This window comes from Hemitrygon akajei, chromosome 6 (assembly GCF_048418815.1).
Source record: "Hemitrygon akajei chromosome 6, sHemAka1.3, whole genome shotgun sequence".
NCBI lineage: Eukaryota > Metazoa > Chordata > Chondrichthyes > Myliobatiformes > Dasyatidae > Hemitrygon > Hemitrygon akajei.
Window position 1 is genome coordinate 178,064,542 of NC_133129.1, and position 25,664 is coordinate 178,090,205.

The window sequence follows — 25,664 nt, forward strand, 5'->3', positions numbered from 1 at the left end:
ATTTATTGAAATTTTTGAATGATTACTTACCAAAAAAAGTCAAATATAGTATTTTTCACATCAAATACAACACAAGTAGATGATGTCAGGCAGTCAAAACAACTTATAGGCACAATGGCAAAAGCAAAATGTTTTGACTAGATGGCATCGGTGTTCGGTGGACTGGTGGTTTATTTACAACGAACTATCGACTTCCATTCTGTGTTTATTGTTACAGTTCGTAACAGAGTTGCAACTTGAAATACTAACAATATAAATACATTGAAGGTCTATGTTTCAAAGTAAAGATAGTGGTACACTTATTATTTAGAAAAGATATAGATTATATTCATTAACACATACTTAATTAGCATAATTTCAAAATTATACACTAACATATAAAAGAACATTCGACCTGTGTGGCAAAAAGGTTACGTGCACGGAAGCACTGCAGTTACTGTGTGGCAATGTGTGGCTTAGAGGGAACAGTGCCGTTGAGGGGTGTTGCATAGAACTATTACTCATCACTCCAATATCCAGAGGCAGTCACAGCAGGTGATGAGAAAATAAATTATGATTCATATTCTCAATACCTCCCCCGAGTTGACTTTGAGCTATAAACATCAATACATCTGAATATCTGGCAGAGAAATTTGGCTCTGTCACTTAGTATGTTGGCAGTTCCAACCCATTTAGCATTGAAATGCAATTTTGCATACAAGCACCTCAGACAAAAAGTCCAATGACTTATTCAGTGACTTCTTTCAAGTTGAGTAAAAGTTGGGCTTTAAGTCAGCTGGAAGAGAGCTGCTCTTTATAAACCTGTTCATTATAAATTGGTGACATCGCACTGAAAAAATAAGCATTCCAGCAACTAAGTCAAAGTTCAGAACTTATTAATTTGTAGATGATCTGTTACTGATTCAATTGACATTTGCTTTGTAATAAATGGATTGTGCTCAGCTTTAAGATTTTCTGAGCAAAGGTTGGCTTTACTTGTGACATCAAAACACGATGAAATGTGTCATTTGCAAACAGCCCACAAGTGCTGCCACCCCTCTGGCACCAACTTCCCCAAAATTTACTAACCCTAATCCAAGCGTGCCCACAACTCATCAGCTCTAATCCAGGCGAACATCTTTGAAATGTGGGAGCAAACTGGAGCACCCTGAGGAAAACCCAGGCAATCATGGGGAGAACGTACAAACTCCTCACAGCCACCGGCGGGAACTGGACCCCTAACAGTGATTCCAGATGCCCTCATTTCTCCAACTAATTTTTAAAAGAGTGAAGCTGGTTTGAATAATTAAAATCTTTCCAGGAGGTGAAAAGGATTTTAGAGAGCTGAAGAGAAAGGTGGGTGTGCATGTGTAAAAGGAGCAAGCAGAATACAGAGAAAAGGGAGAATATTAACTCAGATGATGTAGATCTGTAGAGCAAAAAAATCCAATGAGCAGGAATCTTTACAGATTACTTATGGAGTTAGCAGTGGAGCAGAAATGGCAAACATTTCAAGAGGGCATGGATGAACTACAATTGTTTATCTTTTGTGCCAATTTAATGTGTAAAGGTCTGTCGCCACAGATGCTGCCTGACCTGCTGAGTATTCCCAGTATTTTCATCTTTTATTTCAGATTTTCAGCATCTGCACGTTAAAATTGGCACAAAATTAAAACGGGAAAGGTAGTTCAATCAACAATGTAAACTAGGGATAGTATTTGGATTATTATGCAGCTTGGCCTGCAAAGAAAAGTTAATTTGAGGAAGTGGAGACGCAAGTTATTGCAGTTGCTGGAATCTAAAGAAACACACAAGGTGCTGGACTCTGTGGGTCAGGCAGCATCTATGGAAGGAAGTAGACAGTTGGATTTTGGGTTGGGACCCTTCATCTGGAGCGAAAGGCAGAGGGAAGGTAGCCTGTATTAGGAGGTGGAGGGAAAGTTGCAATGGCTGGGTCTCAGGCATTGTCTGGCTCTGTGGCTCAGAAGGGGAGGGGGGAGAAGAGGAGTGTAGCAGTGATAGGTGATTCCATAATTAGAGGAGCAGAAAGCAGATACCGTGGATGTGAAGGAGACACCCAGATGGTACGTGACACCCGAGGATGTCTCAGATCAGGTCTATGGTATTCTAAAGGAGGCGGGTGAACAGCCAGAAGTCGTGGTACATATTGTGCCAACAACACAGGTACAAAAAGGGAGAGCAAATGAAAGGAGTTAGGCAGAAAGCTGAAAAGCAGGACCTCCAGGTTAGTAATCTTTGGACTACTACCTGTGCCACGTTCCAGTGAGAGTAAGAATAGGATGATTTGGCAGATGAATTGGTGCAGGGGGACAGGGTTTCAGATTTCAAAGTTCAAAGGTTCATTTGTTATCAAAATATACAACTTTGAAATTCATCTTCCCTGGGTAGCCATGAAACCAAGAAAGAAAAGAAAGGCAGCACGACCATCAACCCCCAAATCCCCCCTCCCTACACAAAAAACAAACAAAATGGAACAGGCACATCAACCCCCAAATCCCCCCTCCCTGCACAAAAAAACAAACAAAATGGAACAGGCACACCAACCCCCAAATCCCCCCTCCCTGCACAAAAAACAAAACGGAACAGCCACACCAACCCCCAAATCCCCCCTCCCAGCACAAAAAAGGATCACTGCAATCTCTTCAGGGGAAGGTATGATGTGTACAAAAAGGTCATGTTACTTCTGAACATGACCGAGGACCAATATCCTTGCAGGCAGGTTTGCTAGAGCTGTGCTGAAGGATTTAAACTAATTCGGCAAAGGGGATGGGAAACTGGAGACAGAGTGTTGAGGATGGGGTAGTTTTTTTAACGACTAGATGCACTGTGTAGCGAGACTGTGAGAAAGGACAGGCAGATAAGACAAAATTGCAATCAGTGGGATGAGTTAAAGTGTAATAGGAGGTCCAAAATCAAAAATGGTTAAGGATACAGGACTGAAGGTGTTACATCTGAAGGCACACAGTATCTGGAACAAGGTACAGTAGATGATCCTGTAGCACAGTTAGAACTTGGCAGGTATGACGTTGTGGGCATCCCTGAGTCATGGCTGAAAGAACATCATAACTGTGAGTTTAACATCTAAGGATACACATTGTATCAAAAGGGCAGGCAGGTAGGCAGAGGGGATGACTCTACTGGAAAAAAAAATGAAATCAGAAAGAAGTGACATAGGATCGAAAGATGTATAATCCTTGTGGGTAGAGTTAAGAAACTGCAAGGGTAAAAAGACCCTGGTGGAAGTTACTGTATCTACAACAGGCCTCTGAAGAGAAGCCAGGATGCAGACTACAAGATACAATGAGATACAGAAAAGGCATGCAAAAAGGGCAATATTGCAATAATCATGGGGGATTTCAATGTGCATACAGACTGGGAAAATCTGGTTGGTGCTGGATCCCAAGAGAGCAGCTTGTAGTTGAGCCCATTAGGGGAACTAAAATTCTAGATTGGGTGTTATGTAATGACAAATTGGATTAGGGAGCTTAAGGTAAAGGAACCCTTAGGAGACAGTGATTATCATATGATAGAGTTCACCCTGCAGTTTGAGAAGGAGAAGATAAAATCGGATGTATAAGTCTTATAGCAGAGTAGAAGGAATTAAAGAGGCATGATAGAAAGTCTGGCCAAAGTTAATTGGAAGGGAACACTAGCAGGGATGATGGCAGTTATGGCTGGCATTTCTTGGGAAAATTCAGAAGGCACAGGAAAGATACATTCCAGAGATAAAGAAGTATTCTAAAGGGAGGATGAGGCAACCGAGGCTGACAAGAGGGCCATTTCTGGTTGGCTGCCAATGACTATGATTATGCAGAAAGTTTGAAGTTAATAACTCATCAGGGGTGATTGAGAAGTTCATGGCCTAAGATAGAAGATGAGTTATTAACTTGAAACTTTCTGCATAATCACTCAAAGAGTTGAACTGCATGTGTATGTAACGAGAGCTGTATAACTCCTCTCCTTCTACCTTAGACCACAAACTTATCATTCACCCATCTGTGGACACTTTCTGGAGGTCCAAGATCTGTATGCTCCACGACCGCTGGACTTAATGTGTAAATGTAGGAGGGGATTATGTTGAAAAATAAATGTGCTAGGTTTTCTAAAATTGATTCCCTTTACCTTAGGCCATGAACTTATCAATCACCCCTTGTACAACCTGAAATTCTTGTTCCTTGCAGACATCCACAAAAACAGAATGGTGCCCCAATGAATGAGTGACAGTAAAAACGTTAGAACCCAAGAGCACCCCCTACTTCCCCCTCCCACACACAAGGAACAGCAAAGCATCAACCCTTCCCCACTTCCTTCAGCAAAAAGCATCAGCACCCTCCACCCACCAAGCAATAGCAAAGCCCCCAAGGAAGACCATGATCTACAGTACAAAAAACCTTGACCCGACAATTTGACATATCACAGGCTCTCTCGCTCCCTAATAAAGGAACAGCGAGGCGTCACACAGTGAGAGGGGAGACTAACAAGACAAAAAAAACACTCACGAGGAAATCTGCAGATGCTGGAAATTCAAGCAACACACACAAAATGCTGGTAGAACACAGCAGGTCAGGCAGCATCTATAGGGAGAAGCGCTGTCGACGTTTCAGGCCGAAGGGGTCCTGACGAAGGGTCTCGGCCCAAAATGTCGACAGCGCTTCTCCCTATAGATGCTGCCTGACTTGTTGCGTTCCACCAAAAAAAACACTCGCCAATTTACGATGTTAAAGTCTGCCACGTCGCTTTTTTTTAAACAAATTCTCTGACTCAAGAATCGGCAACAAACTCTCCCCCACTGAGGGTGGGGGGGAGAGAGAGACCTGAGTACAGAGGCCTCTGACAGCTGATCACGACTTCTCTTTCTTTGCAGTCCTGATGAAGGATGTCAGACCAAAACGTCAACTGTTTACTCTTTTCCATAGATGCTTTTATCTGCTGTGTGTGCGTGTCACTCTTCCAGTTTTCCTCGCTCCATTAGTACCGCCTAACCTGTTGGCCATGACCCACAGTCCTACTACTGGCCACACAAAGCACAAACAAAGCAACTTAATCACCACATAATTGCCTCTATTAACCCAAGTGAAGACCTGGTTTCATGCTGTCACAGATTTTCCTTTTGTTCTCTCACCCCTCCCCCTCTCTGCAACTTAAAACTAACTTTGTTTTCTCTTGCCCTGTTCTGACAATGGAACTGCCTGGACCTGCAGTCTTTAAACTGGTTTATTGTTGTCACACGTATGCAGGTGAAAAACATTTGCATGCCATCCATACAGACCCTTTCATCACATCAGCGCATTGAAGTCGTACAAGGGAGAATGCAAAGTATTACAGTTACCGAGAAAGTGTTGTGAAAGTAGGTGATAAGGTGCAAGGCTAGAGGTCCCAGTTTGAAACGTCAACTCTGCCTTATCTGCTGAGTATGTGTTACTCTGGATTTCCCCTCCAAGAGGACCACAACCTTGTCATGGTTTGGAGGTGTGCGTGCCTATGCTGGCTGGATTCAGGGCTTTTATACTTTGGCTCTCAGTAGAAAATCAGAATTTTCTACAGCTAAACTGTTCAGTGTTTCGAACCAGCCAACCAGAACACAACGACTCACCAATGTCCATTCAGACCCCGGAGGAGCAGATAAGCTGGCATTTTGAGGAGACAGGTCAAAGGGTAGAGGCCAGGTTTAAGAACCCTGACTGGTAAAACAAAACTGTTACGGAAACAGCAGTGAAGAATCCTTCTACATCTGTGTGCAGTGATATTCCTGAGTCTTCACCCGGGACTTGCATGACTGGCAGGAGTGAAAACCGAGAGGAAGCCACTGACACGATGAAGGAAGCCCTGAGCACTGTCGGAGATGGAGGACATTTATTGCTGCCCGAAACGCCAGTGGCATAACAGGTAGTAAGTACATACTCTAGATTTCCAGCAGCTGCAGAACCTCTTCTGGTGCCAGTAATCTCAGTATCTGGATAGTGAAGCATACATTTCCAACAGACCTCCTTTGAAGCTAGCCAATCAGAATCTTCTACTACTAAACTGTTCACAGTGTTTTGAACCAGCCAACTAGATCACAACATCTAACCAATATCCATTCGGACCCCGGAGGAGTAGATAAGCTGGCATTTTGAGGAGACAACACCCACAGATGTGCACTGATGGCTTCTTGATTGGGAGATGAAACATCTGCAAATATTTTTCAAGCTCGGCAATCAACCAAACTTCCAAATAGCCAACCCGAGCCACCGATATTCCGCAATATATCCAACAATCTACCTAAACTAGTAACACACAAGTATACTTCTTCTCGTCAGTACTGAGTACACCATTTAAACAATCACAGTCTAGGTTCGAAAAAGTATGTGAACCTCTGGGGCAATGCCTTTGTTAGTTGGAGTCAGGGGTTCCAATCAATGAGTTGAGATTGGAGGTGTGGAGTGTAGAGGTGCCCCGCCCTATAAAAAAGACTCTCAAAGTTAGATTACTTAGAGCCTGCTCTTCTCAAGAAAGCTCTATTTATGTGCACCATGCCTCATTCAAAACAACATTCAGAGGGCCTTAGAAGAAGAATTATAGAGATGCGTGAAGCTGGAAAAGGCTATAAAAGTATTTCTAAAGACCTGAGTGTTCATCAGTCCACAGTAAGAGAAATTATCTACAATTGGAGGAAATTCAGTATTGTTGCTACTCTCCCTAGGAGTGTGCATCCTGCAAAGATCACACCAAGAGCACTTAATGAAATACAGCCGCTGTCGTGCCTTCTTTGTAACAGCATGGACATGTTGGGCCCAGGATAGATCCTCACAGATGTTGACACTCAGGAACCACTTTCTCCTGAAATCCCCCCATCTTTTCAGACTTCACCATCACACAGCTCCATTGAGTCAAATGAGCTCCAGTCTGTTCAGTTTTACTGGCTAATTTCTGGTCAATAATGAGAAATGCTATTTATCTGTTTTTAAGCCTGAACCATGTTTGCTCAGTCAAAAAGATACGATGACAAAAGAAATGTCCTGTGACCAGTTTTTCTTTTCTGCAAGGTAGAGTCTGGGTGGTGATCTCATTGGAGAAGTATGCACGATGATGAATGAGAGGTAAAAGGCTGGAACAGTAAATTACTGTGCACAGAAAGCACCGGGGCAGAATGAGAGAACACAGGCCTTTCTCACAGTCAAAATCCTTTTAAACATCAGCAGGGAAATTGGCCAGAGAAACTTTGAACACCCAGCAATTTACAACTCCTGAATCTGTAAGTAATTGATCTGACGCGCTTCAGGTCTTGCAGCAATTTTTCTGCTCTTCTTTGCAAAAAAAAATCAGCTCTATCTGGATCAAATATCTAGGATCAAGTTGGTCAGTGCCCTTGAGAAGGTCCTAATAAGTCATTTTCTTGAACCACTGCACTCCTTCTGATAAACGTACTCCCTCAGAGCTTTTGAGGAGGGAGAGCCAAGATTTAGAAGAAGGGACAACAAAATATCCGTGATATATTTCCACGTCAGAATGGTGTGCACCTTGGAGAAGAATGGAACGTGTATTCCCACTAGGGGGTGGCAGGACGGAGATACGTTTCTACCAAAGGAGGAGTGAAACTAATGAATACCTTGCCACCACCGAGGTCTTATCACGAGGACAGTGAGCTGGGCGCTACACGCATTTTTGAATTGTTAACTTATTTGCGGTAATATTTTAGTTTATGTGCTGTGTTTTGTGGGTGCACTGTGGTCCGGAGGAAGGGTTTTTGTTTGGTTGGATATATGTGCAGTCAGATGACATGAACTTCCAGCACAAGATCCATATCCCTCCATTCCTTAGGTATTCTAATTTATGATACCTACTTCCGCCACTCTCCTCTGCAGCTTGTTTCCTGTATCTACCACTCTCTGCACAGAAAACCCACACCTCACGTCTCCTTCAATGTTTACCCCACTCATCTTAAACGCACACCCTCCAGTATTTGATTGTTGTTTGTGGGGAAGAAGTTCCTGACTGACTCATGATGTTATGTCTTCCTGCAGCTTCTGCGCTCCAGAGAAAACAACCCAAGTTTGTCCAAGGGAGAAGACAGTCCACGGAAAAGAGTAACACTTGGCGTTGCAGGCTGTGACTCTCCGTCAGGAGTTTCTTTACTCTTTTCCAGGCTGCCTGACCTGCTGAGTTCCTCCAGCGTTTTGTGTGTGTTGTTTCGGATTTACAGCATCTGCAGATTACCTTGTGTTTTGAACATCCTAGTAAGTCACTTCTGCACCCGATCCAAAGCCTCCACATCCCTCCTATAATGAAAGGAGCTGCACACAGTAATGCGAAGGGGACGGTATTCTTTTCTTCCTGAGTTTGACACGGTGATAAAGATCACGGGCTTAGATGTTGTCAGGGTGGTGCAGACCAGTGACGGCGGTGCATCTTGTCGATGGTACTGCTGCCATTGTGTGCCAGCGGCAGAAGCAATTGCAGTTTAAGGTGGTGAATTTGGTACCAGGGAGAAGAAACTGCAAATGCTGGAATCTAAAACAGAAATAGAAGTGCTGGAAGAACTCAGCCAGGAGGACAGCACCTGTGGAAAGGGAAACCAGTCACTATATCAAAATGATCAAACTCAGCCCTCCCCAGAGTTGGGGGGAAAGTAGAAGGATTATAGTTTTCAAGGACCAGCTTCTTCTCTTCTCCCACCTGATCTCTGAACAGTCCATGAACCCTTGGACACATTCATTAGCATTCATCAGGACCAGTACATTTTGGCCCAACCAACCGGCTGCCCCGATGAGACGAAATTTCATGGCAATAATTAAAAAGGTATAAATAAAAACTACTGTTTAACTGAGTAATAAGTTATGTACAATCTTTAAATGAAATGCAGAACAAATTAGAACACTACTGATACTACTACAGTATTATCAAAATGTGTATTAGTTCCTAATAGTTATCGACAGAGGAATTAATCCAGCATATGCTGCCATGATGGGTGTCGAGGGAGGGGCATCTCACTCACCTTTGGCCCCCACCGGGCACTCAGCGCTCACCTGAGGCTCCAAGTTGCTGCTGGCATGCGACAGCGGCCACGCCTCGGTACACTGCTTCAACAGGTGGGCTCAACCAGGTGAGGGCAGCCGGTAGGTCTCATACCCTGGTGAGATAGGGACGTACCCGTCCTAGTGTGTGCAGTCAGCTCTGGTGGACTGGCCGCATGAGGTTAACGATGAGCTCTGATGGCCAAGGAGGCAGTTCTGCAATGCTTTGTGGAGAGTGAAGGGCATGATGGGGCAGAGAAGTCATGGTCACCCACGGCAACTATGGTAGACCCCGGTCTGTGATGAATACTCTTACGACCAAACCTGGAATTCTAAGGTTGAGAGAGTGGAACTGTCCCGGTGTAATGGCTTTTCCACATTAAAAACTCACTGTACAGGTTTCACCGTCATCGTCAGAAATGACAAACAACCAACATCCTGCCGTATTCTTTTGACTGACTGTAAATGAACAAAATTAGCACAGATACCTAGTGCAGATAATGGACTGTCTTCACACAGTGCTTCCGCCAACTGCATCCTCCAAATCTTCATTTTCATTGCAACATTTAAGATGATTGTCGATGCCTTCAAATTCTTCATTGTTGTAGTGAAATAATTTCATTTTCACTCCCAGCCATTTCTGGCAATTCCAAGCTTGAATGCTTGAAACCACAGTCAGCAAAACAATTCTAAATTGTCTTACTGCTTATTTCTTGCCAACTACCAGTGACAAAAGTCACTGCTTTTTGAAGACAAACACACACAGTTAACACTATTTAAAAACGGTTTGCTCTAAGCATGGTGTAGTGTCTAACAGCCACACAAGTTCACACAACTGATGCTAGTTGGAAGCTGTTCAGCAAGTCTCATGTCCCAATTAAGTGCATAGTGTCCCAAATAATCATAGGGAATCCTGGCTATTTTCTTAATTAGTTTTTGTTCCTTTAGAATTGTCCACATAAACGGCCAACACACACAAAATGCTGGTGAAACGCAGCAGTTCAGGCAGCATCTATAGGAAGAAGCACAGTCAATGTTTCGGGCCGAAACCCTTCGTCAGGACTGAAAGAAAAGATAATAAGAGATTTGAAAGTAGGAAGGGGAGGGGGAGATCCAAAATGATAGAAGACAGGAGGGGGAGGGGTGAAGCTAAGAGCTGGAAAGGTGATTGGCAAAAGGGATACAGAGCTGGAGAAGGGAAAGGATCATAGGATGGGAGGCCTCGGGAGAAAGAAAGGGGGAGGGGAGCACCAGAGGGAGATGGAGAGCAGGCAAAGAGTGATTGTGAGAGGGGCAGAGAGAGAAAAAAAGGGGGGAATAAATAAGTAAATAAGGGATGGGGTAAGAAGGGGAGGAGGGGCATTAACAGAAGCTAGAGAAATCAATGTTCATGCCATCAGGTTGGAGGCTATCCAGATGGAATATAAGGTGTTGTTCCTCCAACCTGAGTGTGGCTTCATCTTGACAGTAGAGGAGGCCATGGATAGACATATCAGATTGGGAATGGGACGTGGAATTAAAATGTGTGGCCACTGGGAGATCCTGCTTTCTCTGGCGGACAGCACCACCTACGCTCAGGTTTCACGACATACGTCAGTGATTCTGAATACATAGTGAAAATCAAAACAAAGCTTGCAGATGGCAGAAATCTGAAATAAAATCTACCGTAGATTCCGGATTTTAAGCCGCTACTTTTTTCCCACATTTTGAACAGCTTTGAACTTTGCGGCCAATAATCCGATGCGGCTAATGCAAGGTTTTTTTCATGCCGCCTCGTAAACATTTTGCCTCGTAACAGTAGACCAATAAAATTGATGAGTAGTTCACAGAGGTCCAATGAAATTGTACGATAAATCAAGCGCACTTTCACAATTAAATTATTGTAAATCAGTCATTTGTACTCACCCTCATCAACATGGAAAACACTCGAAGCATTGTGCTACCTACCCTCTTAGTTTAAACTATATTTGTTTTCTGTACTACATCGCGGGATGCTATGACGACACACCCGGTTTCGCGGCGTCTTGTGGGAAAATGCCGTTTGCGATGAAACGGAAAGGAGGGGGTCGAGCGGCGGAGCGGCTTTGGATCCGAGCGAACTCTGCTTTTAAGTTAAAGGTATCAATAACTTTTCCTGGTAGGCTGCAGTATATATATTTTTTACCAGTCGTTAGGAGATATTGGAATATTGTTCAGTAAAGAAGTATACGCAACGTATATTTAAAAGTAGCCGCGTACGGGCACGGTTCGAAAAAAAGCATTTGCAATATGTATTTGTTTTTGTTACCATATGGATTTAATTAAAAGTTAAAAAAATCCTCACGTGTAATATCTTTCTGTGTAAATATCTCATATTACAACGTGGGACACCTGCGGCCGAAAATCCGGTGCGGCCTAAAATCCGGTGCGGCCTTTACATTTAAAAAAATGATTTTATTTCTAAAATTAGTGCCAGCGGCTAAAAATCAGGTGCGCTCTGTAGTCCGGAATCTACGGTAGATTCAGTTTGTTGACGTCCCAGTTTTTCTCAGATGCAACTGAAGTGCCATCTAGTGGACAAATGGGGTAAAGCAACACAAACCATTACTTATTTTCCCAGCAACACACACAAAATGCTGGTAGAACACAGCAGGCCAGGCAGCATCTATAGCGAGAAGCACTGTCGACATTTCGGGCCGAGACCCTTTTCCCCTTGTATTTTTCTTCAGTTATTCCCCCCCACCACTGAAGTTTTTTAAAAAATACTTCTGAAGTGGTTCACATTTGAACTGTTGAAACTGTTTTACTGATCAGTGTACTGTGCACTTTTGTCCTACCTGTTGGTATGTGAGTAGACCCTGGTGCTACCAGCTCACGCATCACTGTCAGTGCCCTGCCATGGCATAGCTGCTCTGTATCTTCAACACTGCCACCACCTGAGGTCTCTGCCCACCTCTACTTTAACCTCTTTGATCATCACTGGCAAAAGTACCTTCGACCCCCTCCCCCCAAGGTCGCAAGCTCAGGAAAATCCAACCCCCCCAGTTTCTTTCAATCTTCTTCTCCTTCAGGAAAGCTCGTGGAGTCATAGAGCACAGAAACAGGCACCTTAGCCCACCATGTCAATATCCCAGAATGCTTCTGACCCACAACTATCAAACAAAACGTGACACAGCATGGTAGCGTAGCCGTTAGCATAACGCTATTACAGTGTTAGCAACACAGGTTCAATTCCTGCTGCTGCCTGTAAAGAGACAGTACGTTCTCCCCGTGATCACGTGGGTTTCCTCTGGGTGCTCTGGTTTCCTCCCACAATCCAAAGATGTACGGTTAGTAGGTTAATTGTTCACACAGGTGTGTAGGACGGCACAGCAGTGTAGTGGTTAGCACAATGCTTTACAGACCTGGGTTCAATTCCTGCCGCCGTCTGTAAGCGGTCTGAATGTTCTTCTCATGATTGCGTGGGTTTCCTCCAGGTGCTCCGGTTTTCTCCCACAGTCCAAATTTAATTGGATTAGGCTAGGGTTAAATTGGCGGCTGCTGGCCAGCATGGCTCGAACGCTGGAAGGACCTACTCTGAGCTCTCAATCAATCAATCAAGGTCTTGTCAGGCCAGAATGGCCTGTTGCTGTGCTTAGCTGAAATTTTAAAATAAAAATCTGATATTGATCCATTTAATAGTCAAATCCCAAGGTATGAAACATTGGTTGGGCCACAGCTGGAGTTCTGGGTATTAATCATCAGTATTAATCCCACTTGGTGATTGAAATGCTTATTTGGATCCTTGTTAGATGTGAGTGGCTGCCTCCATCACTCATGTAAGAAATGCAAACCAGATCCCAACCACCCTCTGAGTGAAACAGGTTTTCCCCAGCAAATCTCTAAATCCTTTACCCTTTACCCCAAATCTATGCCCTCCCGGATCCGGACACCTCCTCTATGGAGAAGTGTTTGCTACGATCTGTGCCCCTCAATCAGATTCTCCTTCTGAATTAGAATTGGGTTTAATATCATGAAATTTGTTGTTAGGCGGCAGCAGTGCATTGCAATACATGATTATAAAAAGTATATATATATATTTAAAATGTTAAGTTAAATGAATAGTGCAAATAGAGGAAAAAAAGTTCATGGGTTCATTGTCCATTCAGAAATCTGCTGGTGGAGGGGAAGAAGCTGTTCCTGAATCGTTGAGTGTGTGTCTTCAGGCTCCTGTACCTCCTACCTGATGGAAGCAATGAGGAGAGGGCATGTTCTTAGTGATGGGGGTCCTTAATGATGGATGCTGCCTTTTTGAGGCATCAGTCCACCCTGGGTATTTAGGGGGGGGGGGGTCTGGAGCCCATGATGGAGCTGGCTGAACAACATTCCCTGCCTCAATGCAAACTTGTTCAGTCTCTCTCCCTAAATGAAACACTCCATTGCAGGCAACGTCTCCTCGACACCATCTCCCATTCTTTCTACCGTGTGCCGGACAGCAGTGTGCACAGAACTCCAGCTCCAATGTCTTACACTCGAGCTTTTGACCATCTCATTAAGAAGATCAGAATCAGATGTTTAGTTTTCTTTAAATTGAGAGATACGGCACAGTAACGTCCCTTCCAGCCCAATGAGACTGCACCACTCAATTACACCCATGTGACCAATTAACCCACTAACCTGTATGTCTTTGGAACGTGGGAGGAAACCAGGGCACCCGGAGGAAACCCAGGCAGCCATGTGGAAATCATTCAAGCTCCTTACAGTCAGCAGCAGGAATTGAACCTGGGCTGCTGACTCTGTAATAGCGTTACACTACTATGCCGCCCCACGTTCTGTTGCTCAGAAGCACTCTGGGATAATTAACTTGAAAAGATTATATAAACAAAAGTTACTGTTCTTGCCATTCAATGAAAAGCAGGTAAGAGACACTTTATCACCTTTGCTCTGCGTGGTTGGTCTTCTTGCCTCACTCTAGGCTGTAAGCCGCCACATTTACTTTCCATGTATTACCACTTCAGTTGGTAGAGAGTTCGATGTCCAGTTAGGAGCAAGCTGGACAACTGCACACCCTAGTGTGTAGAACAGGGGTGGCATCATAGAGCACCAGTGGCCAGAGATCAGGGATTAATTCCCACCACTGTCTGTAAGGAGTCTGTACTTTCTCCCCACGACCATGTGGGTTTCCTCCAGGTTCTCTGCTTTCCTCTCACATTCCAAAGCTGTACAGGTGGGGTAAGTGAGTTGTGGGCTGCCCAGTACACTCCTTGGACTATGTTGGTCGTTGATACAAAACAACGGGTCTCACAGTATGTTTCGATGTACAGTACATGTGACAAATAAAGCTAATCTTTCAGTTAATAATTTATGCATAATTCTTAACTCACATTTCAGATTCGATTCAAACTTCAAAGAGTAAATCCAAGCACGAATCCCAAGGTGATTCCAAGGTGAAACATGTTCTGAAATTTCCCAAAAGCTCTGCCAACATCCGTACACACCAAAGGCAATGATTAACTCACCGTGTCCTATTTCGACGTTTGGATCTGTGCTTGCAACAACACCACAGGATCAATCCCAATGCAATTAAACATAGCACAGTGCCAAAGAAAGCTGTCAGGATTGTCGTAACATCAGATGTAGTTCCTGAAGAGAGAAAGTGAAGAGAGATGATCAAAGTTACCCAGCAATTTTTGTTTTACTTTAGATTCCCAGCTCCTGCAGTTCTCTTCCGACTTTCAAATAAACTTCCAAAAGTATTCTGCCCTTAAAGTGATCTGTCTTTGATCAACATAGTTCCAAAATTGAAATTTTTCATTCTAACTTATTTAAACTCTTCCCTTATTGCCCCTTGTAACTTGCTCTAAGGTAAAACTGAATTGAATTGACTTTATTACTTACGTCCTTCATATTCATGAGGAGTAAAAATCTTTACATCATGTCTCCAGATAAATGTACAATCATAGGAATTTATAATAAATAGTACGTACAACAATATAACATAGACATACAGTTGTGTCAGCATGAATTAATCAGTCTGGAGGCCTGGTGGAAGAAGCTGTCCCGGAGCCTGTTGGTCCTGACTTTTACGCTGCGGTACCATTTCCCAGATGGCAGCAGCTGGAACAGTTTGTGGTTGGGGTGACTTGGGTCCCCAATGATCCTCCAGGCCCTTTTTACGCACCTGTCTCTGTAAATGTCCTGAATAGTGGGAAATTTACATCTACAGATGCGCTGGGCTGTCCGCACCACTCTCTAATGGAACTATCAAACTGCCGCACTTGCGATAAATAAAAGAAAAAAAAAAGAAAAGTTGTTTGGTCATTGAGTGGAATCCGGTTAAAAATCCTTCGGGTAGGCGCATTCAATCCCTTTCAAGTGGGGAAGCTGCACGTGTTCAAAGAAGAACAAGAACTCCGACTTAAAGTACCTATATGTCACCATAGACAACCTTGTGATTCATTTTCTTGCAGGCATTTACAGGAAAATAAAGAAATACAATAGAATTTATGCAAAACTATGCCAAACGAAGACTGGCAAATAGCCAATGTGCAAAGGACAAGGCAGGGCAGTGGTTGACGCAACGCTTTACTGCACCAGAGACACAACTTCAATTCCCGCGGCTGTCTGTAAGGCGTTTGTACGTTCTCCCCGTGACCGTGTGGGTTTCCTCCACGTGCTCCAGTTTCCTCCCACAGTCCAGTTGGTAGGTTAATTGATCATTATAAATTGCTCTGTGATTAGGCAAATAAGGTCTTGCTCCCAGAGCAGGTGAGTTTAAAATTACTGAACAAAGATCTGAGGTGAAAGTGATGAGAATCGGAGGGTAAGGAAGGTTCCCACATGAAGGCTGGTAGCTACATGGAATGAGTTACCAGAGGAAGCTTAAAGACATTTGGACCAGTACAGCGGGATGTAATGGTGGTGGGGTGGAGATACATCTCTACCAGAGGAAGTGTAAGGTGCTACTCCCTCTGCTGACCTAATCTATAATGCTTATTTATAATCTATAAATCTCTATAATGTTGCTCTTCAGTCACCTACGCTCCTGGGAAAGAGCCCCAGCCCACCTGATCTCTCTTTATAACTCAAGCCTCCAATCCCAGTAACATCCTTGTGAAACTTCTCTGTATCCTTTACAGCTTCCATCGGGAAGAAGGATCAGGAGCCTCAGGACTCACACCACCAGCTTCAGAAACAGCTGTTACCCCCTGACCATTGGGCTCCTGAACCTAAGGGATAACTTCACTCAAATTCGCTTGCCCCATCATTGAAATGTTTGCACAACCAATGGACTCACTTTCGAGGACTCTTCATCTTGTGTTCTCGGTATCAGTGGAATGACGGGCTGGATTGCCGGGAACCTTACCATCAATCTGCGGGACACGTCACTCACGGTCTTAGACTATATACGTGTTTGTTTTTTTATGTGACTGTTCTTTCTGCTCGCTATTTTGAATACACTGTGTATGTTTAGCACTATCCATATATGGTTGAATGATAACTAAACTTGATTTGATTGATTTGTTTCTTGTTTATTTTTTATTATTATTTCTTATTTTGTATTTGCACAGTTTGTTGTCTTCTGCAGTCTGGTTGAATGCCCTGTTTGGGCAGTCTCATTAATTCTGTTATGGTTGCCATTCTATAGATTTATTGAGTATGCCCACAAGAAAATGAATCTCGGGGTTGTATATGATGACATATATGTTTGCAGTAATAAATTTACTGTGAACTTTAATGAAATCTTTCCTAGAGCTAGGTGACCAGAACTGAGCACGATACTGCAAATGAGAAGATCTGCAGATGCTGGAAATCCAACGCAACACACACGACATGCTGGAGGCCAAGGAATACGCAATCGATATTTTGGGGCGAGACCCTTCATCAGGACTCAAGATATTCCAAATGTAGTTTCAGCAATGCCTTATACAGTTTTAACATAACGTCCTTACTCTTGTACTAAAATCATGAAACTCCCTATCCAACAAAGCTGTATCTTTCACATGAATCACTTTTGAAAACCAAGGTGTCTGTGAGGTGACTTCCCAAAGGTAATACATGCCAGTGATGCCCTGGAGTTGAATGGCCTAACAAACGATAAACATTGGTAATAACAAATACACAAAAAAATCTGCAGATGCTGGAAGTCCAGAGCAACCAACACACACACACGCACACACACGCACACACACGCAGACCAGCAGACCAGGCATTCCTCCAGCATTTTGTGTGTGTTGACCATTAGCAATAATACAAGTATTTCTTACCTGACTTAGCGTAAGGGCCATTTGTTGAGTATGCTTTCCAAAAGTTAAGCTAAAATTAAAAAAAAAAGAGATAAAACTATTTCCTTTCCCTAGGTAATAAGACATATAATTTCAAATTACAACTTAAATCAATCTTCAAACCTAGAAGCATCGGAATTTGCATCATTTTAAACAACCATACATAAAGATTAAGGAAGTTCAGATATAATATACATTCATTTTTGAGTTAGAATGATCAATAATCAGGAGCTTTGGATGTGGAGAAGATGCTTCCTATAAGGAGAGGCTAGGACCAGAGGGCACAGCCTCAGAATACAAGGGTGGCCCTTCAGAACAGAGATGGGGAGGATTTTTTTTAGTCAGAGGGTGGTGAATCTGAAATTCATTGCCACGGATGGCTGTAGAAGCCAAGCTATTGGGCATATTTAAAGCGGAGGATGATAGGTTGTTGATAGGGTGTCAAAGGTTACGGGGAGAAGGCAGGAGAATGATGATGAGAGGGGTAGTACATCAGTCATGATTGGATGGTGGAGCAGGCACATTGGGCCAAATGGCGTAATTCTGCTCCGATGTCTTATGGTTGTAAGGTCTTTGAAGAAAGCTCTCATCTTCAGTCAGTGGAGATACATTAAGGACAAGACTCTATCTGAAAGTGAGAGGTAGATTGCTGATGTTTCTGTATAGGTTCTCTTCCTGAGACACAATCAGAGCATCAGGGAACAGACAGCAACATGCACTGTCTGATATGAGAGAGACTAAATTTCACTATGTTAACAATTTTTAAAATAAATTTTGAAAGTAGTATCAGTTATTAAACACCATTCCTTTTTTGAATTGCATGGATTATCAGTGTCATTCAAGTATAGTAAGAAAGAAAAACTCAACTGTTTTCTTGTCATCTTCAAAAACCTCTCGCGCCTCTTCAAAGTTACATATTTCTTCGTTACACTCTCTCTCAAGATTTCCTTTGGTGAATATCTCAAAGTCCCACTGATTGTATAGGAGACGCCGTCCCAGAAAACTGAGGGCCACATCTCCCTTTATTAAAGCTGTAAGCCGTGAACAAGTACACAAATATAAACACAACAAGCAAATAAACAACAATTAGTCAGCTCCATCACGGGCACTAGCCTCTGTAGTATCCATAACACCTTCAAGGAGTGGTTCCTCAAAAAGGTGGGGGTCCTTAAAAATCATTAAGAGGATGCCCTCTTCTCATTGTTACCATCAGGGAGGAGGTACCGAAGCCTGAAGACACACACTCAATGATTCAGGAAGAGCTTCCCCTTCGCCATCCAATTTTTGAATGGACATTGAACACATGAACACAACCTCACTACTTTTTAATTTGTTTTTGCACCACTTACTTAATTTAGCTATTTAATATACATATATATATTAAATATATGTAATTCTGTTTTTTCTCTCTGTTATCATGTGTTACATTGTACTGCTGCTGCAAAATTAACAAATTTCATGACATATGCTGATGATATTAAACCTGATTCTGACACTATCTTATAAACTGACTGTAGATGACAGTGTTTGGCTGACTCTATCCATGGAGTATTTAATTAGGAGACCAATCCATTGGCATCCTCAAACCAAACCGTGGCTGCTCTTCCAACTATACACATCCTCTTTTGGGAATCCATTCTAACCTCAATAATTATAACCATATAACCTCAATAATTATCTCACATGTATCATAAACACACAAAATTCTGCAGATGCTGGAAATCCAGAGCAACACACACAAAATGCTGGAGGAACTTAGAGGTCAGGTAGCATCTATGGAGAGTAATAAACAGTCAACATTTTGCCCCAAAACATCTATTTCTCTAACTTCTGGTAATTTGTCTGCCCTCTCCCTTTTCTCTTTTCCCATTCCGACCCCCCCTCTTACACTTCTCTCTTCTCCTCACCTGCTCATCACCTCCCTCTGGTGCCCCTCCTCCTTCCGTCTCTATGGTTAACTCTTCTCTCTTATCAGATTCCCTCTGCTAAAGCCCTCTTTCACCTATCCCTTCCCAGCCTCTCACCACACCGCCTTCTCTCCCACTCACCTACTTCCCCCTCTCCTGGTTCACCTTCTAACTTGCCCTCCTCCCCTTGCCCCCAAACTTCTTATTCTGGCTTCTTCCCCGCACCCCCCCCCCCACCCCGCTTTCCAGTCCTGATGAGTGTTGTGGACTGAAACATCGGCTGTTTATTCCCCTCCACAGATGCTGCCTGATGATTTCCTCCAGCATTTTCTGTCTGTTACTCCCAAGTGTTTCAATCATCACTGCCAGAGCACACTCACTGGTCGTTCCAGCATTTAATGCTCATGTCCCTAGAAAAAAGATTAGTGAAATTACCCATTTAAAACTAAAAAAAGGATTTAAAAATCAAAGCAAAAAATTTAAAACTTGAAGTTAAAATTAAATTTAAAACTAAATTAAAATTAAAAAGATTGAAGTAAAAGATTTGAAAATAAGATTAGTGAAATTACCCGTTTACAAAAGATTATTGCAATTACCCATTTAAAGTTTATAAAAATTAAAAATTAATGTTGAATTAAAAGTTAGTTAAACTGAAAGAAAATAAAATTGAATTTAAAATTAAAATTAAAAAGATTAAAGTAAAAAAATTCAAAAATAAGATTAGTGAAGTTACCTATTTACAAAAGATTGTTGAAACTACCCATTTAAAGTTTAAAGAAATTAAGAAATTAAAGTTAAAAAACTAAAAGTTAAAATTAAAAAGATTAAAGATTACTTAAAGATCTGAAAATAAGATTAGTGAAGTTACCCATTTACAAAAAGATTAGTGAAATTACCCATTTAAAGTTTTAAAGATAATGGAGGAACTGAAAACGTTGATGAAAGTAAATCGTTCAGGTTGATTAGAAAACAGAATACAAACTAACATTAGTAGTTTGGACCAGAATTTATGGGCAGGAAACAGTTACCCTTCACTTGTATATTGCTGATCATCAAAGGCTGAGTTTCAGTGGGAACTGCCACTTCCCACTGAAAGTGGCTCATCTTAATTATCCTTTGTCATTGAACCCATAATGGGATTGTGTTACAGAGTTCAATAATAAATATCTAAATATGTAGTTCCAAAATAAAAACAAAGGATGCTGAAAGAGAAGTTATGGTTTAGAACAGGGTTTCCCAACCTTTTTTTTAATGCCACTAACGGGTTCATGGAGCCCAGTTTGGGAAGCCTTGGTTTGAGTTATAAGGACAAGTTTAATTTGGAGGTTCAGCATTCAGCTTTTCATTGAGGGGAAAGTTGGTATTCAAAGGGCTGAGGGAAGACGTAAAGACACTTTTCATCTACAAGGCTCAGAAAAAGAATTAGAATTAGATTTATTATCAGTGACTTATACGACGTGGAATGTTGTTTTGCAGCAGCAGCACAGTGCAGAGACATAGAACTTACAAAAATAGATATACAGCACAAAAATAATAATGTGGCTCAGAAATCTGGGGACAGAGGGGAAGAAGCCGTTTCTGAATCACTGAGTGTGGCTACCTCCTCCATGATGATAGTCGTGAAAAGAGGGCATCTCCTGGGTGGTGAGGGTCCCTACTGATAGATGTGTTGGCAGATGCCCCCGATGGTGGGGGACTTTGCGTCTGTGATGTTTAGCCTGCTGTGGGAGCAGCACGGTGATGTATCTAGTAGAGTTCAGCTCCTTCTACTCAGTTCAGCAATCCTGACACTGGGTGCTGTCTGCGAGGAGGGTGCGAGCTCCTGCGACTCTGTGGGTGCTCCAGTTTCCAGCCACATCCCAAAAATGTGAGAGTCAGTAGATTAACTAGCCACTATAAGTCGCTTGTTGTACACTGGTAAGTGGTAAGATCTGAGGGGAGTTGATGAGTTTATTGGAGGGAATAAATCCAGTATTAGTGTAGGCTCTGGTAGATGGCCAGCACGGAGTCAGTGGGCTGAAAGGACTGTGGCAATGCTGTATCTCTCTCTATGACTCTTGCATTTCAGAAGGGATAAGAGACTGACACATACTGAGAGACAGGAACCGATACACTAATGGTTTATTGTGGTTCCCAGAAATGCCTTTAAGTGTCAGTAGGGATGCGGTTCAAACCTGATTTTAGACTCATACAGGCCCTTCAGCCCAAATGGTCCATGCTAACCAAGAAATCCATCTAAGCCAATCCCACTTGCCTCACATACCTTAAACCAGGGGTTCCCAACCGTTTTTATGCTTTGGACCCCTGCCATTAACTAAGGAATCAGTAGACCCCAAGTTGGAAACATTTGCTCTAAACATTTCCTGTCTATTTTGTATGTCAAAACAAGATGATCTGAGTCCATTCTCTCAACTGAAACTCCCACCAACTCTCCAAAGATTTAGATTACAGTCTCATTGCCCTCTATGTTACAGCACCATGATCAGTAAGCTTCAAGCAAACTTCATAGCGCTCTTGTCTCGCAGTCCAAAGGCTGTTGATTCAAATCCCATTCCCGTGACTTAAGCACATCATTAGAGTTACGTGGTAAATAATTAAAATTACTGCACTAAATTCCAAGGACATGTGTTCAAATCCATTATGTACTGTGCCTTCATTGATTCTGCACCAAAGATACTATTGGCCTCTGGAAAGTGACTGATGCCACAAGACACTGGAGCAGAATTAGACCATTCAGCCCATCGAGTCTGTGCTGCCATTCCATCATGACTGATTTACTATCCCTCTCAACCCCATTCACCTGTCTTTTCCCCAGAACCTTTGATACCCTGACTATCTACCTCCACTTTAGATATACCCAATGACTTGGCCTCCACAGCTGTCTGTGGCAATGAATTCCACAGATTCACCACCCTCTGGATAAAGAAATTCCTCTCATCTCTGCTGTAAAGGGAAGTACTTGAATTCTGAGACTGTGCCCTCTGGTCCCAGACTGCCCCGTTACAGGAAACATCCTTTCCACATCCGCTCTATCTCGGCCTAAGTCAAAGTCATATCGGTTAGAAGGTTAATTGGTCATTGCAAATTGTCCCATGTGTTAAATCGGGAGTTACTGGGGGTGCAGCTGAAAGGAGTGGAGGGGTCTGTTCTGCCCTGCATCTCTAAATAAATAAAATAAATAGGAACATGTGGTCTAGACACATTTCAGCAAGCTTTGATGATTTATTTTTGTTTCCTAATCCTTTTTAGCAAAAATATTGCCTCTCCTCAACCCCCAGTGTGATTTGCAGGAGTGTTCTGGCCAAAATGTGTCCCTCGATCAGCATCATCAAACCAACATTTCTCATCACCATTAGTGATACTTTGCTGCCTGTGTGCCTGCTGACTTCTATATTTTCCAAAGTTCATCAGTTATAGGGTCATAGGTTTAACAGTTACAATTCATTTACAGTAATTCATTAGCTGTAAAATATATTGCCAGATTTCATGAGGCTGTGAAAAGCACCATTTCACTACAAATCTACTTTTCCCTTCCAGTGCCATGGAAACTGAATGGCTTTGCAAAATATTGACCTGGAAATAGTGGCCTAGATCTCTTAGATTGTCTATCGTTAATGTTTATGAACTTTTTATTTATCTATGTATTTCTTTATCGTGATACAGCACAGAGTGATCCTTCTGCCCTTCAAAACACCAACCAGAAACCCCGATTTAATCCGAGCCTAATCACAGGACAATTTACAATGACCAATTAACCTACCAACCGGTATGTCTTTGGACTGTGGGAGGAAACCGGAGCACCCGGAGGAAACCCACGCGGTCATGGGGAAAACGTACAAACTCTTTCCAGGTGACAAACACCTTATAATTTCTTTATTAACATGGAAATTAAGATTACCACACAAGTCTGCAATACCTATTTAGTACTTTGATAATCATAAAACACACCTATTCTCTGTGGAAAAATTCTTTGGAATCAGATCACAGCCGAAACAAAACCTAATGAAAGATGAAAGATCCAGTCCTGATTAGAATAGATTCAACTTTATTGTCATTGTGCCGAGTACAGATACAAAGCCAATGAAATGCATTTAACATCTAACCAGAAATGCAAGGAATAGTGTTATTTACAAAATAACTGTGAATAAAAGGCGCTACAGCACACAAATATAAAAGTACTGAGACAGTACAATATGGGTGCAATACTGCTTAGCGCTGTGATGTGAGGTTCAGCTGGGTCACAGCCTCAGGGAAGAAGCTCTTCCTCTGCCTGCTGGTGTGGAAGCGGAGGCTCCTGTAGTGCCTACCGGATGGGAGGAGAGTAAAAAGTCCATGGTTAGGGTGAGATGCATCCTTGATAATGTTTTTCATCCTGCCCAGGCAGTGTTTATGGTAGATGCTCTCAATGGTGGGCAATTGGGTGCCGATAATCCACTGGGCAGTTTACACCACACGCTGGAGAGCTTTGCGGTCCAATACGGGGCAATTGCCATACCACACTGAGATGCAGTTGGTGAGTATGCTCCCAATGGTACAGCGGTAAAAGTCCATCAGTATCCTGGGACAGAGGCGAGCTTTCTTGATGCTCCGCAGGAAATAAAAGTGCCATTGCGCCCTTTTGATCAGGATGGAGGAGTTCAGGGACCAGGTGAGATCCTCGGACATGTGGACACCAAGGAATTTGAAACTTGATACATGTTTCACTACAGCTCCATTGATATAGATGGGGACATGAGTGTGGCTCCTAGCATGCCTGAAGTCCACAATGATCTCCTTGGTCTTCGGGACAAGGGTCTTGTCCCGAAACATCAAATATTTGTTCATTTCCATAGATGCTGCCTGACCTGTTGAGTTCCTCCACCATTTTGTGTGTTGCTCTAGATTTCCAACATCTGCAATATCTCTTGTGTTTAGATTCTGCAGACACTGGAAATCTAGAGCAACACAAAATGGTGGAAGAGCAAACACGAGGAAATCTGCAGATGCTGGAAATTCAAACAACACACACAAAATGCTGGTGGAACACAGCAGGCCAGGCAGCATCTATAGGGAGAAGCGCTGTCGACGTTTCGGGCCGAGACCCTTTGTCAGGACTAACTGAAAGGAGAGATAGTAAGAGATTTGAAAGTAGTGGGGGGAGGGGAAAATGCGAAATGATAGAAGACCAGAGGGGGTGGGATGAAGCTAAGAGCTGGAAAGGTGATTGGCGAAAGTGATACAGAGCTGGAGAAGGGAAAGGATCATGGGACGGGAGGCCTCGGGAGAAAGAAAGGGGGAGGGGGGAGCACCAGAAGGAGATGGAGAACAGGCAGAGTGATGGGCAGAGAGAGAGAACAAAACAAACAACTAAATATGTCAGGGATGGGGTAAGAAGGGGAGGAGGGGCATTAATGGAAGTTAGAGAAGTCAATGTTCATGCCATCAGGTTGGAGGCTACCCTGCCGGTATATAAGGTGTTGTTCCTCCAACCTGAGTTTGGATTCATTTTGACAATAGAGGAGGCCATGGATAGACATATCAGAATGAGAATGGGACGTGGAATTAAAATGTGTGGCCACTGGGAGATCCTGCTTTCTCTGGTGGACCAAGCGTAGGTGTTCAGCGAAACGGTCTCCCAGTCTGCGTCAGGTCTCACCAATATATAAAAGGCCACACCGGGAGCACCGGACGCAGTATACCACACCAGCCGACTCACAGGTGAAGTGTCGCCTCACCTGGAAGGACTGTCTGGGGCCCTGAATGGTGGTGAGGGAGGAAGTGTAAGGGCAGGTGTAGCACTTGTTTCGCTTACAAAGGTAAGTGTCAGGAAGGAGATTGGTGGGAAGGGATGGGGGGGGGGAAGAGTGGACAAGGGAGTCGCGTAGAGATCCCTGTGGAAAGCAGAAAGGGGGGGGGGAGGGAAAGATGTACTTGGTAATGGGATCCCGTTGGAGGTGGTGGAAGTTACAGAGAATTATACGTTGGACCTGGAGGCTGGTGGTGTAGTAGGTGAGGACAAGGGGAACCCTATCCCGAGTGGGGTGGTGGGCGGATGGGGTGAGGACAGATGTGCGGGAAATGGGAGAAATGAGCTTGACAGCAGAGTTGATGGTGGAAGAAGGGAAGCCCCTTTGTTTAAAAAAGGGAGACATCTCCTTCGTCCTGGAATGAAAAGCCTCATCCTGAGAGCAGATGCGGCGGAGACAGAGGAATTGTGAGAAGGGGATAGCCTTTTTGCAAGAGACAGGGTGGGAAGAGGAATAGAATTGTGAGAAGGGGAATGGAAGGGGAATTGTAAGAAATAGTGGAGGAACTCAGCATGTCAGGCAACATCTATGGAGATGAATAATTCATTTATATAGATGCTGCCTGACCTATGAAGTTCTTCTGGTATGTTGTGTGGTTTGCTCAGAATGAAACAGAGTGACTACAAAAAAAACCTTGAAAGCAAACTAGGCCTCAGACAAGTGTGAGGGGTGCACTTTGGAAGGACAAACCAGGATTTACACAGAGCTCTGAGCTGTGCTGTGGAACAACAGGAC

The 25,664-nt window shown here is 43.2% G+C and overlaps 1 protein-coding gene across 1 annotated transcript in view; it reads right to left on the bottom strand.

Moving 5' to 3' along the window:
• Nucleotides 1-25,664, bottom strand: part of prrg4 (proline rich Gla (G-carboxyglutamic acid) 4 (transmembrane)) — a 45,961-nt gene that overhangs the window by 7,417 nt on the left and 12,880 nt on the right. Inside the window, exons 3-5 of the mRNA XM_073049829.1 lie at nucleotides 18,104-18,267; nucleotides 17,219-17,267; nucleotides 14,471-14,594 (exon numbers count right to left, since the gene is read on the bottom strand). Of these exons, the coding sequence (XP_072905930.1) occupies nucleotides 14,471-14,594; nucleotides 17,219-17,267; nucleotides 18,104-18,267 (337 nt within the window). The remainder of the gene's footprint in view (nucleotides 1-14,470; nucleotides 14,595-17,218; nucleotides 17,268-18,103; nucleotides 18,268-25,664) is intronic.